The sequence below is a fragment of the Meleagris gallopavo genome, chromosome 2, assembly GCF_000146605.3.
Source record: "Meleagris gallopavo isolate NT-WF06-2002-E0010 breed Aviagen turkey brand Nicholas breeding stock chromosome 2, Turkey_5.1, whole genome shotgun sequence".
NCBI classification, from domain to species: domain Eukaryota; kingdom Metazoa; phylum Chordata; class Aves; order Galliformes; family Phasianidae; genus Meleagris; species Meleagris gallopavo.
In genome coordinates this window covers 49,818,549-49,836,996 of record NC_015012.2, presented here as the reverse complement: position 1 = coordinate 49,836,996, position 18,448 = coordinate 49,818,549, and the positions used below count along the sequence as shown (strand labels likewise).

At 38.8% G+C, this 18,448-nt stretch overlaps 2 protein-coding genes across 2 annotated transcripts in view; both read right to left on the bottom strand.

Annotated features, from left to right (window-relative positions):
* The window catches only part of LOC104909756 (ensconsin-like), a 52,973-nt gene extending 51,208 nt beyond the window's left edge, over window positions 1-1,765 (bottom strand). The window contains exon 1 of the mRNA XM_019613525.1: window positions 1,687-1,765. Within this exon, the coding sequence (XP_019469070.1) occupies window positions 1,687-1,765 (79 nt within the window). The remainder of the gene's footprint in view (window positions 1-1,686) is intronic.
* On the bottom strand, window positions 1-17,028 carry MAP7 (microtubule associated protein 7; the record flags this gene model as incomplete). The annotated part of the gene is given in 10 exon segments (XM_010707243.2): window positions 1-3,169; window positions 5,511-5,568; window positions 5,666-5,716; window positions 6,295-6,396; window positions 7,327-7,522; window positions 9,607-9,790; window positions 13,835-14,115; window positions 14,516-14,558; window positions 14,561-14,630; window positions 16,852-17,028. Coding segments are annotated over 10 exon segments (1,305 nt in total), but the record flags the coding sequence as incomplete, so codon positions are not given.
* Window positions 17,029-18,448: the final 1,420 nt, after the last annotated feature.

Below are 18,448 nucleotides of genomic sequence, written 5' to 3'. Positions count from 1 at the left end.
TTTTTTTCAGTCTGTGAGTGTGCTAAGCAAACTTCAAAATGGAAAGTGTTTAATTGCACATGGCTTTGAAAGCAGACCCAGAGACCCTGCTTTCTACCTGGGAGAGACCCCATGTCACATCACTCACACTTTTCTGCTGGAGATCCACTCTGTAACAATCTGTGAAATGCTTTAAGACTAATAAAAACTGCTCCATCATGTGTAGTTACTAGGCTATTATTTGCTATAAGGTGTCACATTACTTATCTCATCCCCATCTACTGCCAATAACCTTAGCAGAGGTAGAAGAACACAGCATTAAAAAATCCGATGGAGGGAGCGGGAAAGAGGGGGGAAGATGGGGTTTGCTCCTGCATTGAAATTAGGCAGTACATTTACCTATGGAAGTATTGACACAATGAAGAGAAGCCTCTTGTTTCTGCAAAGTTACATTTATTTTTCTGATTGACCCACTAACTTGATAAATAGTTCTCCATAATTATTGGTCACTGCATTGTCAGTATTACACATCAAGTTATACTAGGATTCAGAATTCAAAGTTCTCTTTCAAGATGTGCATCTATACAGCCACAAAGTGGGGACAGTGTGGGGGGGAAGCCAGGGAAAAATCATAACTAGATATTTTCTGCTTTTTATGCTTTAAGAAGTAGATGGCACTACAGCAAATCATTAAGGAGCATGTTTAGTAGATATAAAGGGAGAAACTGAACAGTGGAATTCATTTCCACTGGACATCTTAGCGGCCATAATCTCAAAAGCAGATTAGACAAATTCCTAGGAGATTGGTATAGCCTCCAGCTTTTGGTAATTAGCAGCTTTGGGACTATTTGAGCCTAGGGTTGCACTTGGACCACAACACATGGTAACCCTGCATTGACTAGAGGGTCTCCTGGTACTTAGCTTTTTTTTTTTTTCCTCCCCTGTTTACACTCTTTCCCTAAATGACCTCTATGTGTCATTGAGGCAAAGAACACAAAAAAGGAATCAATTTTTGACTACTTCACCTGTGTTTATTGTCTTATATTCCACTTATAGTGATGTCTCCGTGCCCAGCACAACACTGCATATATACCCTTTTCAGGCATACAACACTACTGGGAACTTTGGCAAAGAATTAGAAAGTGGAGAACAAACAAAAAACTCCAGGTGACAGATGAGTTCAGTGTAGAAGTGTATGCCATTAATAAGGTAGTATCTCCATGAGCTACCAGTTTTCTTGGTAATTCGAGATGCTTTACTATCTAATAGGAAAATTTCCATGACATGCTTCATTTAGAAGTATATTTAGTGTTGCCTTTTCCATTGCACTACACTTGGATGAAAAGAATTCAGTTATTGTGGCTTGCAACTTCCCATATGGCACACCACTGTAGGAAGTGCAATGAGAATGATGGTTGCTATAGGCCTTAATAGCACTCAGTCCTCTGTTCCTTCCTCTTGCCCATACACACATATTCTACAAGTCCCCCAGGCAAAGGGGGACTTCAACCTCTGACTGGAAATCTGAGCTTTCTCACCCTCAAAACATCCAGATAAAAGCCAAATCTTTTGTAGGGCTGGAGTGAGATGCTCACAGAGAATACCATCTATATTTATTACTATTGCATATGCTACAATTTAAGATACATCTAGGTGCTAGATACCTGTGGTACACAAGCAATGGAAAGCACCTTTCCATGGAAGCACCTGTGGCTTTCACCATGTGATAAAACCTGTGCTTCCGTGTCTTCCTTCCAACAATCTGCTGAACTGCTTGGGCTAACATCACGATTCTATGAAGTAATTTAGCCCTTGCCTTCCCATTCAGGGCGGATGTCCCTTTAAAGCAGACAGTCCCTCTCCACTCCATCCTAGCACATCAATTTCTCCTTCCTCAGCCTCATACACACATTGAATTTTTGTTCATGCTCTTCAGTCTTACCTACTCACTCTTCACTTCGGCTATCCAGATCCTCCTTCCATACCAAACATGATGCTACGTGACAGCATTCATTAGTGTGGCACATTTTATATTACAAACATCAAGGTGCATCTAAGGTTGGGAGTGATTAACAATTAATTGTTGCCTGAGATAATTATGAGACAGCTCTATGCAGCTCATCTAATGCAGTTCAGTGCTCAGAGTCACTGACAGAACTTATCTCAGCAGGAGCATCTTTGTCAGCATGACAGCAGGCTAAGATCCCTCAGGCATATGGAGGGACAGAAAGGGCAAATTCCTCCTTCAATTAGTGCCAATCACATCCTGAAGCCTACTGCCCATTACAGACTGCGAGATGGCTTTCCACATTCAAGTTTTTCCATGCATATTCTGGCATTACCTGCATAAAACATGAAAGGGCTATGGGATTATTTGGCTTTCTGCTTTTCTTACTAACATTGAAGTAACTGACAGCTCATGCTTATGTAACAGATTTCACTTGGTTCAGCACAGAGCTTTCAAGCATTTCTATAATTTCTCAAAATCTGAGTGACTCGCCTCACAACTACAGAGAGCTCCTAATGTTAAATATCTGCCTCCTCAAACTCTCCTTTAAAAATACAGAGTCAAAATGAGTAAATCTGTATCTTTTGTTTAGCAATCATAACTTGCTGATTCTTCAAGCAATTCACAAACCAAAGTATCCAGGCTGTAAGCACAGTGTTCACTATTCCAGTCAAGAAAACTAACCCTGCAAATTCAGACTGTTTTTTATGAAGCTAAATTCATGGAAAGAAGCAAAGAGAATTGCCCTATCAATTAAGTTTCAATTTATGTAATAATTGCTGGCAACACATTCTTTCAAACACTGCAAAGAATGAACTATGTTTTCACAAAATTCTTCAGTTGTAAAAATGGGTTACTGCTAAGTGAAAGATGTTAAAATTCTTCTCTAAACACAGGAAAAGATAAAAATAAACAGGAAAAATGGCAGATTAAACAGCTGTGTCTCTTATTTAGCTAATGAATACATGGATCTGAGAAAATCATCTATTACTCTAGTGACTCTTATCCTGTAAACACCCTCTAATACTCAACAATCCTCTTACCTGTCCATAGTTACGGGGGGTTGATGTGAAACAATCATGTGTGTGCAGGTTACGGGTTTCCCACTGTTTGGAGATTGTGTTGCATGTTGAAGCTGAGGTCCTCCTGAAGGTTCCATGGGAGATGTAGGACTGGTTATGACTAGAGGGGGAAAGCACAATTTCATAAAAATAAGCAACATCATCTTCCTTCAAAGTAGGATAAAACATTTTCTACAAAAGATAGCACAGCTAAGGTAAGCTACAATTTTAAAATTTAGTTAATTCCTGTTTTCTTTGTCAAGCTTTGGACATATCAGTTTCACAGATTTCAAAAGTTAAAGCTTTGTTGGTAGTAATAATCAGTTTAAGCATGTAAACAATATCAGCACTTCATCTGGTGGTCAAAATAGGATGATATCTTACAGAACATTACACTGTTTTTTTTTTTCAAAATGCCATGAAGAATGGAATAGGAGAACACTGGGACATCAACATTACCTCTCATTTCCTGTGTTCATCACTGGCTGTAAACCAAAAAGAAACAAGGGGAAAATCTCCATGGGAAGGAGATTTCAACAAGTACTAAATCACAACCATAAAATGCTCAAAGAGCCTAAAATTGGATGACACACAATGACCATATGATGTCACTGGCCTGCCTTAGGATGTTCTTTTAAAGTATTGCTACAGTCTTCTGCATTGTACCTACAGCCATACTAATTCATATATAGCTCTGTAAAAGGAAGCAGCTGGACTCTGGCACCTGTTACAATAATCATAAGAACAATTTAGGCTTAAATGCACTTATCTAGGCCACCTAAACCACTTCATCTGAGAGCCCTCCATTCATAGCTCTTGTTCTGCTATGACCTAAGTGCTTGGACTGAAGTCTTCGATGCTGAGTGCCTTAATCTGGTTTTGACAAGTTTTTATATGAAAGATATTAGCCATACAGGTTTTTGTCCTGCTACAGATGGACCAAGTGGGAGTTACGTCAGTTTTAACATTAAAAAAAAGGCTGGTTCTTTTGCTTTGGAAAGGCAGAGTTATTTCCTCTTTTGAGGGAGAGGTCAAACAAATGACACAGAGATGATGGATTTTGTTTCATTGTGTGATTTGGCCACTCCTGTACAAGTTTCTTCACTTTTTGCCAAACAGTAAGATTTAAAATGAAAAGAAAAGAAAATAGCAACAGAATTTGCCAATGGTCAGAAGCAGTCTGCTGGTATGTATTATGGAAAGTTAGAGCTGGCTGAAGTATGTCCATTAATATCTTCAACTCAATATCATATCAAGATAAAGCAAAGTCAGAAACAGCAGAGCAGCCCTGGGAGTGAGGGCATTTTTCTATTTCTCCAATCACTGATGGATTCCAGCTTTCCTTTGGCACTGCAGAAATGGAGGTTGAAATTCCCCTCTGCCATCAAAAACTGACTACTTGTTTTTTGCCTCTGGAAGGAAAGCACAAGCCTCAGGTCGTAAAGCCATTTTTACTTTCAAGAACTATTTAAATGGTTGACAGCAACTTAATCAGTGCCTGCAGCAACAGATGGCACTCCAGACACATTCTGTATTAGCAGTTCCCAAACTTTTTTTTTTTAATTAAAAAGATAATATGTAAACAAATAACTTCCAAACACATATTGAAATTCATGTCAAATAGTTTCCTGGCAGTGCTCATTTGCACATTCACTATAAACACGAAGGAGAAAAAAGGAGTATGAGCAGCCAGTGCCGTTATTTGTCCTCTCTTGTTACTCAATGCAAATACGAAAGAGAAATAAAGATTATCATCACTTGTTATATTACACTACTACAGTTTAAGCTATTTGACAGATTGTCTTCAGTATATTTAAATCCTGCTAATTAGTATTTGCTTATTATTTAATATACGGTAACTTTTATGTTGCTTCCTTTATTCTAAGTATTAAGGTTCAGATTAAATTTTACCTAAAATAGCCAGAGGGGAAGGAAAAAAAACAAACAAGCAGTGGGAACAGAACTGAAGGAAAGACTGAGTGTGGGTATTACAGAGAGATCATAAGGCTTTGGTAAGACCTGAATTTTGAAAGAAATTAAAAAGAAGTAGAAATTAACATCAAGTGAATAAAGCAGCAGGTGTGAAAGAGAAAGCATGGGGGAATGTTTAGGATTGTGAATGGTTTGTTTTGATGACAGACCACATCTCTAATACTATGAAAAAAGAAACTGCAAAATCACTGGCCGAGTTTGTCAAAACTAAACTAGTTAACGTGGTTTTTTTTTTTTAATTTTATAAATAATTAAACTTGGTAAGCAGTTCCCTCTTGTTAAACGCCAATGTAAAAAAGTTACTGAAACAGCTGACTCATTTAGTAATGGATAACTACCTATACAGAAAGGCTAATTAAATAACATTTACTAAGACTTCAGTTAACTCTTCTAATGGTTTTCTTAACTGAAATTGTGCTCAATAAGCATTTATTCACCTGTTGTACTCAGAGTACAGTTAAACACAATACCTGCTTCTCCAGAACTATTTGCCTTTGATATATGTCCATTTTGCTGGTCATTGGGTTTCTACAAAGGAAGAATAACGTTATAAATTAAAAATGGCACCAGAGGGAGGAACTGAAATGTGCCCACTATTTATGCATGACAAGTTTGTGGCACTGACCTTATATACAGGTTCTACACGCCTAGTTCTCTTCATGATCTCCTCAAGTCTCTGCAAAAAACATGAAGGAGGAAAATAATGTTTGCTGACACTAATTTAAATTTTTCTCTCTCAAACCGTAACTGCCCGTCATTTATCAAAGTTGCATTTGCTTACTGCAAAAAGAAATGATTTTTTTTTTTCCACTGTTGGCAATATTATCTGTACTTTCAAATCAGGCTACACTGGTGAGGACCACAGCTTTTCTGAGGGCACATTAACTTTGTGAATAACTTCCTACAGCAGAGGTGGAAGCTAGATGAATTACAGTTTCTCTGCATGTACTGTAACCTTATCATAGAATGACTTGGGTTGAAAGGGACCTCAAGGGTCATCAAATTCTAACCCCATGCCACATGCAGCTTTGCCAGCTGTTAGATCAAATATTAGACCAGGCTGCCCAGGATCCCATCTAACCAGGCCTTAAACATCTTCAGGGACAGGGCATCCACAACCTCTCTCAACAACCCGTTTCAGCACCTCACCACCCTCTCTGCAAAAAACTTCCCCCTGACATCTAATCTAAGTCTCCTTTCCTTTAGTTTAAAACCATTCCTCCTTGTTCTATTACTATCTACCCACACATCTACCTTCTTCCTTTCCAAGCGCTCTTGTTCTTCTCTTTGGAAATGCTTTTCACGTTCTAATCGAATCCTCTCTGCCTCTTCCCGTAGGCGAGCTTCCTCTTCTTTCTGAGTTGAGATGGTAGACAAAAAAAGCAAGGGAAAAAATTACTATTTGAGAACAGATTTACACTGATATATGCTCATCTATACGTATTTGCAATACCTTAGGATTTAAATCTGCGAACAACCTTCTCAGACTGAATTGCACATTTTTTTTTATTAATCTATGTTCTGCATAACATGCAGAGATGAATAAGGTTCTGTGCCTGTTCTGACTGGCATGTACTGACAGCAGAGCAGATGATAAAATACATTTCCTAACCTTCAGCATAAGAACAACAGCCAGCAAAGCATTCAACAAATCCATGTATTCAGTGATGGATGTTTTTGGAAGTCAAAAGAAGTAGAATGCTTTATATGGCCATCAGAATTATTGCTTAGTGAGACCAAGGACAAGCAGCTACAGGTACATTTGCACAAGCTTTCAAATCCTGCTTTTTAAATTAAATGTAAAACTTCTCTGGAGTATAGTGTAGAAATGCCTTGCTCCCTTAATGTGACAATGTTGTATGATGGAACTACTACAACAGTTTATTCCCACTAGACCAGATTGCTCAGTCCCATCCAACCTGGCCTTGAACATTTCCAGGTATGAAGTATCAATGATTATATTGGTCTCTAGACCTTCTACAACTGTATGGACAAACAGTTCTCTCACATAACACCATTTATAAAATTCCGCTGTGATTTTTTCATCACAGGATTTGTTCTAAAATAAGCAACTTTTACAAGAAAACAAAAAACAAAAACAAGCTAACAAAAACCCTCCCTACTGCAAGCTTTTGTCAAGAAGAAGCATCTTTACTCTTTGAACCATGCCATGAAATGACTTCAGCCACACACATCACATCACACATATTCACGCTGTGTAGCATTTCTATTTTAAGTACCCCTCTAAATTAGGTGCTGCACAGAAATTCCAAGAGGGGGACATACTTGTTTCTGAATGCGCTCCATCTCTTCTCTCTCCTTCTGTTCTCTCTCTTCTGCCTGTCGACGCAGCCGTTCTTCCTTTTCCCTCTCCTCCTCTGCATCTTTTCGTTTTCTTTCAGCTTCCTGTCTGCGAGCTTCTTCTTCTTCTCGGCGAGCTCTTTCTTCAGCTATCCTCTGGGACAGCTCCTCCTTCTTTTGCCTGCAATCACGAAAAAGCACAAGATAAAAGAAAAAAGCAGACTTCTGATCCAAGACATCAGGACTGAACAGCTGGAGAAAGGCTACACTGTTTTTTCATTCATAAGAACCTCAAAAACATCTGAGGAGGGTGAGGCCAAGCCATCTCTTCTGTTTCCAGCAGGCACCAAAAATGGTAGATGCCCTACTGAACAACATAAAACCTTTGCAAGGTTTTACTTCTCCATTATATGAGAGGATTCCACTGATTCGTAGTTCAGGCAGTTTCTGATTCAGAAATAGTATGACTGTCTTCACTGTAGAAGACACTTCTCTTTGTTATTCCATTCAATCATGTTTTGAATCAGCATACTTTCTTGGCACCCACCTTAACTTGCAGAAATGACTCCCAGATTAAAAAATAAACAAACAAAAACTACAATAGTTCACCTTCATGATTTTTGAACATGTTATTTCCTAGTCTCATTTGATAGTCCTCATCCTTGTTTTATGGGAGTGAATAATTTTTCTCTTCATTACAAATCATAGTGGACTTTGTAGCTTACCATATCTCCACTCAGAAGTAGAGGAAAAGCTGTCTTTCCAGCTGACAAATCCTCACCTGCTTTGGTGTGGATCTAATATATAAGAATCCCCACAGAATCTCAGAATATCCTAAGTTGGAAAGGATCCACAAAAATCAAGTCCAACTCCTGTTTCCATGCAGGACAGCTCAAAATTCAAACATTATGTCTATGAGTGTTGCCAAAATGTTGCTCTGGCAGCTTGGGCTGCCCTATGGAGCCCATTCCAGTGCCCAACCACCCTCTCAGCAAAGAAACCTGTTCCTAATCCTCCACCTGATGAAGCTCCTTGTTTCTCTCTTGGACACATTCTGTACTTCAGTATAGGAGCTGTTTTCTATTTCTGATTACCCTTAATGACTTTCTCTGCTTATTGCCCTAGTTTACCAGCTTTATTCTCAAAAGTAATACAGCACTCAACATTCAAGAGGTGGATTCACCATGGATAATTCATAAAGACATTTTCTATTTTGTTCTCTTTCTCTAGTAATCCATAACAGTTCATTTATTTTATTGACCATGACTCATCTGATACTTTTGCATACTCAACTCCAAACAAGATCTCTTCACTGAGAAATAATTAGCCCAGAGATCACCAGCATATAAGTAATAGTTATTTCATTATATGCATTCCTTTATGCTTAACAGTATTCCACTTTGTATCTCAGCAATATAAGATACATCTTTGAACCCTTCATGACTGGCTTTCATCTCACTGAAGACCTGCATTATCTCACTAGCCATGTGTCCTTTCAGATTCATTTATGAAGCACTCAATAAAGACTGAAAACTTTTTGTTGTGAAAGCTGATTATCCTTTACCTTTTGTTTACCTTTATTATTTATTCACCACATTACTCTCACATCACAGCAGCTTACTTTCTTTAAAATCATTCTGAGAGGGACAGGGTCATGAGCCTTTTGGGAATTCAGGATATTCTAACTGCCTTTGCCTTGTTCTTACATTTGGCAGTGTTGCTAAGGAAGTACAACAAATTCCAGAGGCATGGCATTCCTCTAAAATGGTGCTCAACTTGTGTTACAGACACAGTTATAGGTGCCCCTTCAAAACTTTTGGGTGTCCTGATTTTAAATGAGAAAACACGAATTTTTGAGTCACAGCTGCTAGACATCAAAACAGAGCTAAAGCTTCAAAGTAAGAGTAAGCCACTGTTGCAGTGTTGACAACAGCCAAGCAGGGTTCCCTTGTCAGAATAAACAAGTATAGCTTTGCTAGTCTGAGAAAGCAATCAAGAGTTACACTGAGGATCTGCTCTCTAATGCTGTCCTTTTTTCAAGCTCTAATAAAATACATATCTATTTGAGATAGGTTTAAACACTATAGATGTTTAGATGTACATTTCTATGAAAAATTAAAAAAATAAAAATCTGGGAGAAGTGCAGTGTCTCCTGCACCTCAGCACTGTGCTTCATATTTTACAATATAACAACAAAATATGCACAAACGTTTGCTAGGAAGCTGCTAAAAACTTATATTCTCTACTAAAGAGGCACAGGATCACCTTTCAAGCTCTTCTCTCTCCCTCCTTTCTTGCTCCTCTCGTTCTCGCTGCTCACGAGCGAGGCGCCTCTTCTCTGACAGCAGCCTTGTTGCTTCCTCAGGATCTGTTGTACCTGCAGAAGTCTTCACAGGGGCTGGGGGTGGAGAAAGTGCTGGGGGAGCAGAAGGTAGGGGTGGGCTGGCTGCTGAAATAGATAGGAAAAAAAACTGGTCTCAACAGGCACAGTAGCCAAGATAATACTTGTATTTTTCTCTCTTCCTCTCTTTATCTTGTTCTGCCTCTCTCTCAAACACCCCTACCTCTTAAAAGGAAAAGAAAATACAGTATCAAATATTCTGTAAAGTATTTTCAAGCTTACACAGAGGAAGAATTTTATAAAAGCAAGGAATATACATACTTCCTAACAGAAGTCTGTTTTGTGAAAGCAGCTTCAGTTGGAAGACTAAGCCAGCTTTTCTGTCAGAAGAATAAAATACTGACAGGGTCTCAATGGGAGGAGTGATGACTCAGCAAGTCTCTGCCATCATATTTGCTAAGTTTCAGAGTCCAGAAATTACATGTTGCAATATTACATTTTCTTCTGTTCTATAGACTGTAGCCAAAAATTAGAGCCACACTTTTTGGTGAGTAGGCCAGTCCCTTTAAGTGACTCTGCGATCTCAAACATCAACTGCCTGAAGTGATCTGCAGTAAGGGCAGAACACAAACTGTTAGCAGCTTTGCAGATATTCTGGCTTTTACCAGCCAATTAGAATTTCTGTAGGTACTTTTGATATATGTTATGGCTGATCTACAACAACAAACTCACTGAAACAGTGCAACTTCATACACGCCTTGCCATTAATGGTGAACTGTGGCTTGAATTCAAACCGTAAGAGGCTTCGCTGTCACTATTCACTAAAATTGCTCTCATGAAAGTAAAGATTGCTTTCCCTCCTTCTGTATTCTTTTTTTAAATTGTTCTTACAGCGGTGAGGCAAGCACTTGCTTCCTATTATATTCTTTACCCAGGACCATCTTTCGCCACCTTTAGCCAACTGGTAGAGGAGATATTATAAATTTTTCTCAAGTTAAACACTAATTCACACTTCTGCAAGCTTGCCGGGCATTTTCTAGCACAGGCAAAGGACATCTTTGCTATGCTTTTTCCCTAGAGGCCAGAGGCCATTAATAACACACAAGCTAACTTGAAGGAAGCACTCTCAGGGTAATAACATCTGGCACTATGTACAAAAAATGGGTAGAGAAGTATATGAACTAGCAATTGAGTCAGGATCTTGAGAAGATAAATATGAAGTAAGTCATCAGAACTGGCAAGGAGATAACTTCAATCTACATTTCTAACTGTTTCTTAGATTATTGTTTTCGTCACCTCATTAACAACTTCCAGTAGGGGTTTCACAGAATCATAGATTCACCTAGGTTGGAAAAGACTTCCAAGATCATCCAATCCAACCTCATCACCACCAAATTTACTCATCACCACCAGTACTTCCCACTAAACCATGTCCCTTATTACAACATTTCCTAGTTTCTTGAACACCTCCAGAGACTCCTGGTGACTCCACCACCACCCAGGGCAGCCCATTCCAGTGCCTGACCACTCTCTTGGAGAAGTTTTTCCTAACATCCAACCTGCACCTCCCCTGGCGCAACTTGAGGCCATTCCCTCTAGTCCTATTGTTAGGAGAAAAGGCTGACTACTACCTCACCACAACCTCCCTTCAGGTAGTAGTTGCGAGGGATAAGATTACCTCTGAGCCTCCTCTTCTTCAGACTACACAATTTCGGTTCCCTCAGCCACTCCTCATAAGGCCTGTGCTCTACATCCCTCATCAGCTTCTTCTGATGTCCCCTCCTACATATCATTGTATGCACAAACACAAACTCAGCTGCTTTCTCTGCTCAGTGTTCACATCTAATGAATTCTCTTCTGCCTTTTTTTTAATCAAGTACAATGTAAGTCTTCTGACAGATCTTTATGCATGCTCACTTTGAATTCAAAGCCTATACTTATACAAGTCATTTTAAGAGTTCCAGGGCCTGTTCCCTTGCCCTGAAGAAAAGCGGCACAGTTCAGCCTGTCACACTGCCAGAGTGTCCAGTACATTCCTAGGGAACAAACCTGGACTAGGCTAACCACAAAGACAAAGCAGGGAACTCAGAAAAATCTGGATGAGTGGAAGAAAAAAGTAAGTAACCTGAGCACTCCTAAAGTCTTGGAGTCCTTTAAAGCTATGCTTAGTAGCCTTGATGACAGAAGAAAATGTGGCGTTGCAATTACAACCTGGACCAGAAACACAGTAGAGAATGCTTGTAATAGTTAAATGGTTGAAGTGACAGAGTTCCTGAACCTCTGCCCTTGTCAGTTTACTAACATGGACCAAAGCAGGGCTGTCACTTCTGAATGTAGCACAGCTTTGCACTGCTTGGGCTTTACTTCTTTCCTTCGGGTGCTGACTCTGGCAATGTAACACAAAGCTCATTCAATGCTCACCTGCCCTGCTGTCAGAAAAGACGAGGACAAGGTGCACAGATGCACCCAAAATTCCATTAGAACAATAACAGCATTGGTAAAAAATGAGATTGTACTGCAAAAGTTTGAATAGTTCCACTAGTGATCATTACCTGCTCACCTCCTGGCTACCTACACAGCTGACAGGGGTCTGAACCAGGCAAATTAGAGGCCAGTTCAGGTAACTGGCTGAAATCAACTCCTCACCTGCAGGAATGTAATTCTAGCACCAAAAGTTGCATTTGCTCTGCTCTAGACTCTTGGATACAACCAGTGGCTAAGTTTTGACAGTTTGGGCCTCTACCTGCAAAGCAAGATCTGTCCTTAAACTTAGGTTCCAGTTTTAGGTCTCAATCATCAGTGACTTTATTCCCTGGTTTTGACAAAATACATCCAATCTGAAGTGCTGTTCACCACTATGACTACAGTATCTTCTCCCCTGCTCCTCTTCACTACCTGCTGTTTCCCCACTGCGAACACGAACTACTTCACTTTCAGATCCCTTTGTCACAGATAACCTGTTTCCATACTAAATAACCCTGTCACTACCCAAATACTGACCAACTCTGCAGAGAAGTTGAGCCTCTCTTTCTCCTGAGCTAAACTGCCGAACAAACATCTCCATGTTTTTCTGGACTTTACTTTGGACTTGGAAAGTACTGCATGTAAATTGCAAAGGTAACCCTTAAAGGTATACCCAAAGTACTTTGAAAAGGAAGTTTTCTATGATGCAAGCAAAAGGCTATCAGAAAAGCAATTAAAATCCCATCCCATCATGCCAATCATCTCATACCTTCTTTACATACCCATTACCAACAGATACATCTGGGATTGCACCTTGTATGATAAGTCCTAGGAACCAGACTGCAACTACTTTAACAGGACTTACTGAAACAAAAGTAATCATTTCACAAGTTTTCTTACAGAAGAACAACCTCCAATTACTCATCTTGCAGTTAAATGCAGGATAATTAATACATAAAACTGTTTTCTGAAGGACAGTCACAAGGGAATTTATTACTTTCAAATCAAGAACACCAGGTAACCCATCCTATCAATGCCAGGGGCCACAACGGCCATTCTATCCTATCCTTGAGATACTTCAATACTGTATTTATGGTCTAAAAATTCTATTAGAACAAGCCAATATTTCTCACTTTCAGATGTATCTTTTCCTCTTCTTATGACTTGTTATCATTATTGTACGTTGTATCTTCTTGCATTCCATCTTACCCTGCTAATTTCCCCCATCCTTGGTACTCCAGCAATATTATAGATAAGCAGGTACGGTTTCATGTTATCAGCATCACTGTATTATGCATCTAGCAAAGCTGGACATTCTCATCACTCACATTATCCTGTTAAATGATGACTTCCTGTATGGTTGATTTTCAGACCATTGCTCTTCTATTCCAGGTCTGAAAAGAACTTGTATCGTGATGTGAGGAACAAAGTCTACCTTTTCTGTGCCAAAAAGTCAGAGCAAACAGATATGCAAGACAGGTGTGCCTGTTCTGGCTGTTGCAAAAGGACAGCTTCAGCCTGTTTATACTTTTCTCACAATTAACATACATCTGTAGGTGTAACATTCTGAAAAACCTAGACTAATACTTGATAGAAAGCTATTTAAAGCTTATTGTTTCAGAAAAAAGGGATGGAAGAACATGAAAGACACTCAGGCACTCTTTATCCTCAACAGGAGTTCCTCCTTACCTTGCGCAACCTCTGCTCGGACAGCAAGCTCTTCCTGATTTGCAGATTCTCCAGCACCTGCTGATGTTTCTTTACTCTCTTCTGTCCTCTCCTCACTGGCCTTTTCAGCCTCCTTTTCTGGTCTTTTCTTTTCATTCTCAGGTTTGAAGTCTTTTTTGACAGGCCGGATGTTGCCAGGAGAAGGAGGACGTACCTGAGTAGAAGGAACTTTGGAGGAACCAGGTGGGGAAGTTATCTGCTTGAGCGTGCCAGCCAAAGAAGGCAAAGACTTTGATGCGTGCCTGTGTAATCACAGAGTGACAATCAATGTAAGACATGCTCTGCTGCATATCAGCTACATACCACCTGTACAGTTTCAAAACCAAACAACTTCCCTATTTCTCTACTATCAAGCAGAACTACTGGAACAACCAATGAGCTTTCAGCATTGTAGATTATGTGAGCATTGACCCAGCCAAGAGGTAAGAAGCCAGGTACATTGGTCCTTTTTCCCTTTCCTTAAAAAGCAACAGTATTTTTTTTTTCTAAAAACAATATCATCTTTACTTTGTTGCATACAGAAAACATTTATACCACCAAATAAGGTTGCACTGATTTTCCTGTGCATGCTAACATTTAATCAACAGAACAATTAGAGCTGCTTATAGCTCAGCCTCCAGCTAAAGCATGTACTTGGCTTACCAAACTGGAGAGGGAGCTGGAGATCTAGCTTTGGGGTTGGAAGAAAATGACCTCCTTTCAAGTTGGCTGAGAAGTTGGATGACAAATGGTCTCTCTCCTTTTCTTTTTTGTCAGTCTATAGTTCAGCAAACAAAGACAAAGTCAAGCCACAGTTCACACCAGCTAAGAAAGCAAACCAAGCTCAGTTAAGGATGAGGGGTTGTGGGGCTAAGAAAAAGCGCTGAGTCAGTAGATTCTACAGCCTGTTTGACAAGTTCATGAATGTAGCTTCTGTAATCTGACACTGCTTCTGTAAGGAAATAGACATCTGACAACAATGATCCTTCTTAATCATGCTCTTTACCGTCTTAAGATGTAATTTGCAGAGGCTTATTTTTACACAGGCAAAAAGTTATCTTTTAAGGTTTGATCTCTGCTGGTTGCTACACAGTACCTACCACTGCTTCCAAAGATAATACTTATTCCCCACAAACCCTGGATTTCATTTGGAGAAAAAGAAAAACAAACAAACAAACAAGCCACCAAAAAAACTACTTTCTGGAGTGGGTAAGTGGTAAGAATCCCTACACAACATAGACTTTTTCCTTCATTGCTATATGTCAACACCACAGATGCCCTCAAAGTCTGGAAATGTAGTATCCTAATTTTCTTTTTTCTTGAATGATTCCCCAGTATATGTTTTGGGTGGGTTTTTTTGTTTTTTTTTGACACTGATTCTTATGCATCATAGTGATTTCATATCTTCCCTTCTTTATTTTTCGTCTTGGGATGAGAACTATGAAAAATCATACTAATTTTTAAAAATATTTATGTTACAACTCTAGTTTGTATTATAGAACAATTGGCTTAAGGCTATATATAAGAATTTAAGCATCTACATATTTCCTCCACTTAAATATAAATGAAAAACACTGGATTTTTGGAGTAATGAGCTTAAGCTCCCAGAGTCTGAAGCATGAGAATAGAGGAGAGTACACTGAGCTGTCACTCAGCCAGCATGGTGTAAAGGGGCTGCTACACAGTCATATACTGAGCATGTGAGACATGAAAACACGTCTAACAGCTGGAGATGGAAAACAACTGTATGAGCATATAAACTTTGGTCTATCTTTGTAAATCCCATGAGGTATTTTTGCATAGGGGTAAAATTAGTTGTTTCAAATTGTCAAAAACCTCATGTAATATGTGATAAGCAATAAGTGGTCCCAGTCCTGAAGTTGTTACTTGAGAGTAATTAACCAGTCCTTTGGCACTGTCATTTACAAGAGTTCTATTGACTAATATGATGATAATCACCCAAGTTATCAGATTGTATACAGCCAGAATAAATGCACTACAATGAACAAGAATTCTGGTTTGCTACAAAAACTGTCTATATAGGATCTACCTAATTAGTCCTGAAGATACAGTAACAGCAATTTTTTCCCAGTGAAGTAAAAAATCAGAATTCCTACAGAGGCTAACCAGTAAAAAGATTCTCTGAAACATGTAGGCTACTAAAAATAGCTCTTAACTCTGTTATTTGGTATTAGCAATATTCTTACATCATTTCTTTTCATCAAGATGCACCAACTTTTCTTCTTCTTAATTGCAAACAAAACAAACAAACAAAAAAAACAGTGAGAAAGTTCTTAGAGGTGCCAAACCGATAGCCTGGGAGTTCACAACATGCCTTCACATAGTGCAAGATTTCTGTACAGATATAACTTAAAACTATGTCTCGGCCTAAACTTCAGCAAACTAACACCTGCCTCAAAGCTTAACACTGGCTCTGATTCATGCTTCCTTCATCTAACGCTGCTTCCAAAAAGGATGTCAATAACAGACAGCACCGTCTCCTGATACTTTGCCCACGTACATACTCATTTGCAGAGAAGACTTCACTCTTACTACACTCTAAAACTCAGAGCACAAGAAAAAAATGTAACTACTCAAGTTCAGCAAATGATATCTGAACTGGAACTGACTGCATCCTGTTGGCCTGGAGCACAGTCAACATGAATTTGATCTCGCCTGTATCAGACTGCTCTGATTTTCGCTGGAAGTTCAGAGAAAAGGACAAAATATTCTGCAACTGCCTCTGTACCTCATGAGAAGATAAAGCATTCTGCAAAAATGAGTGTCTTTCCAAGCAGATTCTTTAGTGCACAATCAGGCTATGGCAACAGATAATGTAGTATATACCAGTTAATATCTAACCAACTATAAAACAAACTGGAAGCAATGGGAGGCTGCAGAGGGAAATGTTAGATATGCAGCTATTCTTGTTCTAACAAGAAATTCAATCAGGTGGTTATGGCATGAGACATTAACTTACATATAACCAGCATGCTTACCCCTGCAAGATGTGTTCTTCTACGTCCAACAGCATCAGTAGATGCAAAAAGTTTTGCTCGGTCTGCTGAATTCCTACAGCTCATGGTCTTGTAGGACAGAGGGCTGATGGGGCTGCAAGACGCTGAACGGGGACAAATGGGGATAACTACGGTGTTGGTTGTTTTTTTTTTAATTATTCATTATAATTATAGAGCATCATTGGAGAATTGACAGAGGAAAGCCAGCAGGAACAGAAACAACAGAGAAAGACAGAGAAAAGAAAGAAGATATTAATAGAGAGGAATGACTAATTCTCAAATCAGAACCATCACGTGTTACCTCAGCTTGGCCATATGTATAGTAATGATACAATTGTAATACACAGCCATGTACTGATCCACTTGTAAATTTCTTTTAAATAAATTAAAGAGGTATGGCACATAACTGGGTAATAGAAAAAAATGTTTTTCTTTTCTTATACAACTGATGTTTCTGAAAAAGAAGTGGACAAAACAACTGGTTTGAAATTGATTAGCTTAGTATACGCATTTACATGAATTTCAACTACATTTGGATTAGGAAACAATCTAAATAAAATCAGAATTTCTATTAATTGATCTTGGAAGTAGAGGAAAAGAAAAGATGTCGTCAAAGATCAAAGCATGCTAACAACAGGAACAGTTTTATCTAGGAAATCAGTGATATTGACTGTTGTCTACAATTTCTATCAAGTGATCAAGATTATTTAAAATACCTCTAAAAAATACTTGAAGCCCACCTATATACAAACTTTCAATATTTCTCAGTCATGCTACAATAACAGCCAACTTAAACATATTCTCAACAGCAAAATATTTTATACACTTCAAAAAGCAGGCTGATGACAATAAATCAACCTACAAACTAGGATTTGAATGAGTAACCAGGATGGCAGGTTTTTTTTGTTTGTTTGCACAAGGACAAAGACTGTTACCAAAAGATCTCCTGCCAATGGCAAATTATCAGGTTTATGGTGTTCCAAGTACAGGCTCAAAGAGAACTGTAACACTGCAAAATGCCTCACAGGGAACTTTTTGCAGTAAAGTATTCTTAGACTTCCTCCCTACTTAACTGAAGGAGAAGGTTGGGGAAAACTGTGTTATTACTCCTTAGATTTACTTGTTTGTTTTTCTTTGTCTCTCCTGGTCATTTAATATAGTCATAGCATCATTACTATTCAATATATTACTTGAAGGAAAAGAGCAGAGTTTCTATGGGGTAACTTTTCTACCTCTTTCCTTCCTCATTTTTTCTTAGAAAAAAAAAAATTTCTTGCCTGTAGATCTCTGAGTACACACAGTTCTACACACAGTTCATTCTTGCAGCCTTACAGCAGTGCAACTGCTGTCACAGGAAGAGCTCATAGACTTAACAGTACTTTGTGGACTTAACAGCCCTAACTCTTCAAATTCTCCTGCAGTGGGAGATTAACATTATGAATAAAGGAAGTCTCATGTAAATGTTACAGCAAGGGCCCTCATGACTCCTTATTTATAGAGTTTTATGTTTAATGGGGTAATAAAAGGTGACAAACTTATAAAAACTGGAAAACAAGAAAACAACTTTAAAAAAAGTCTG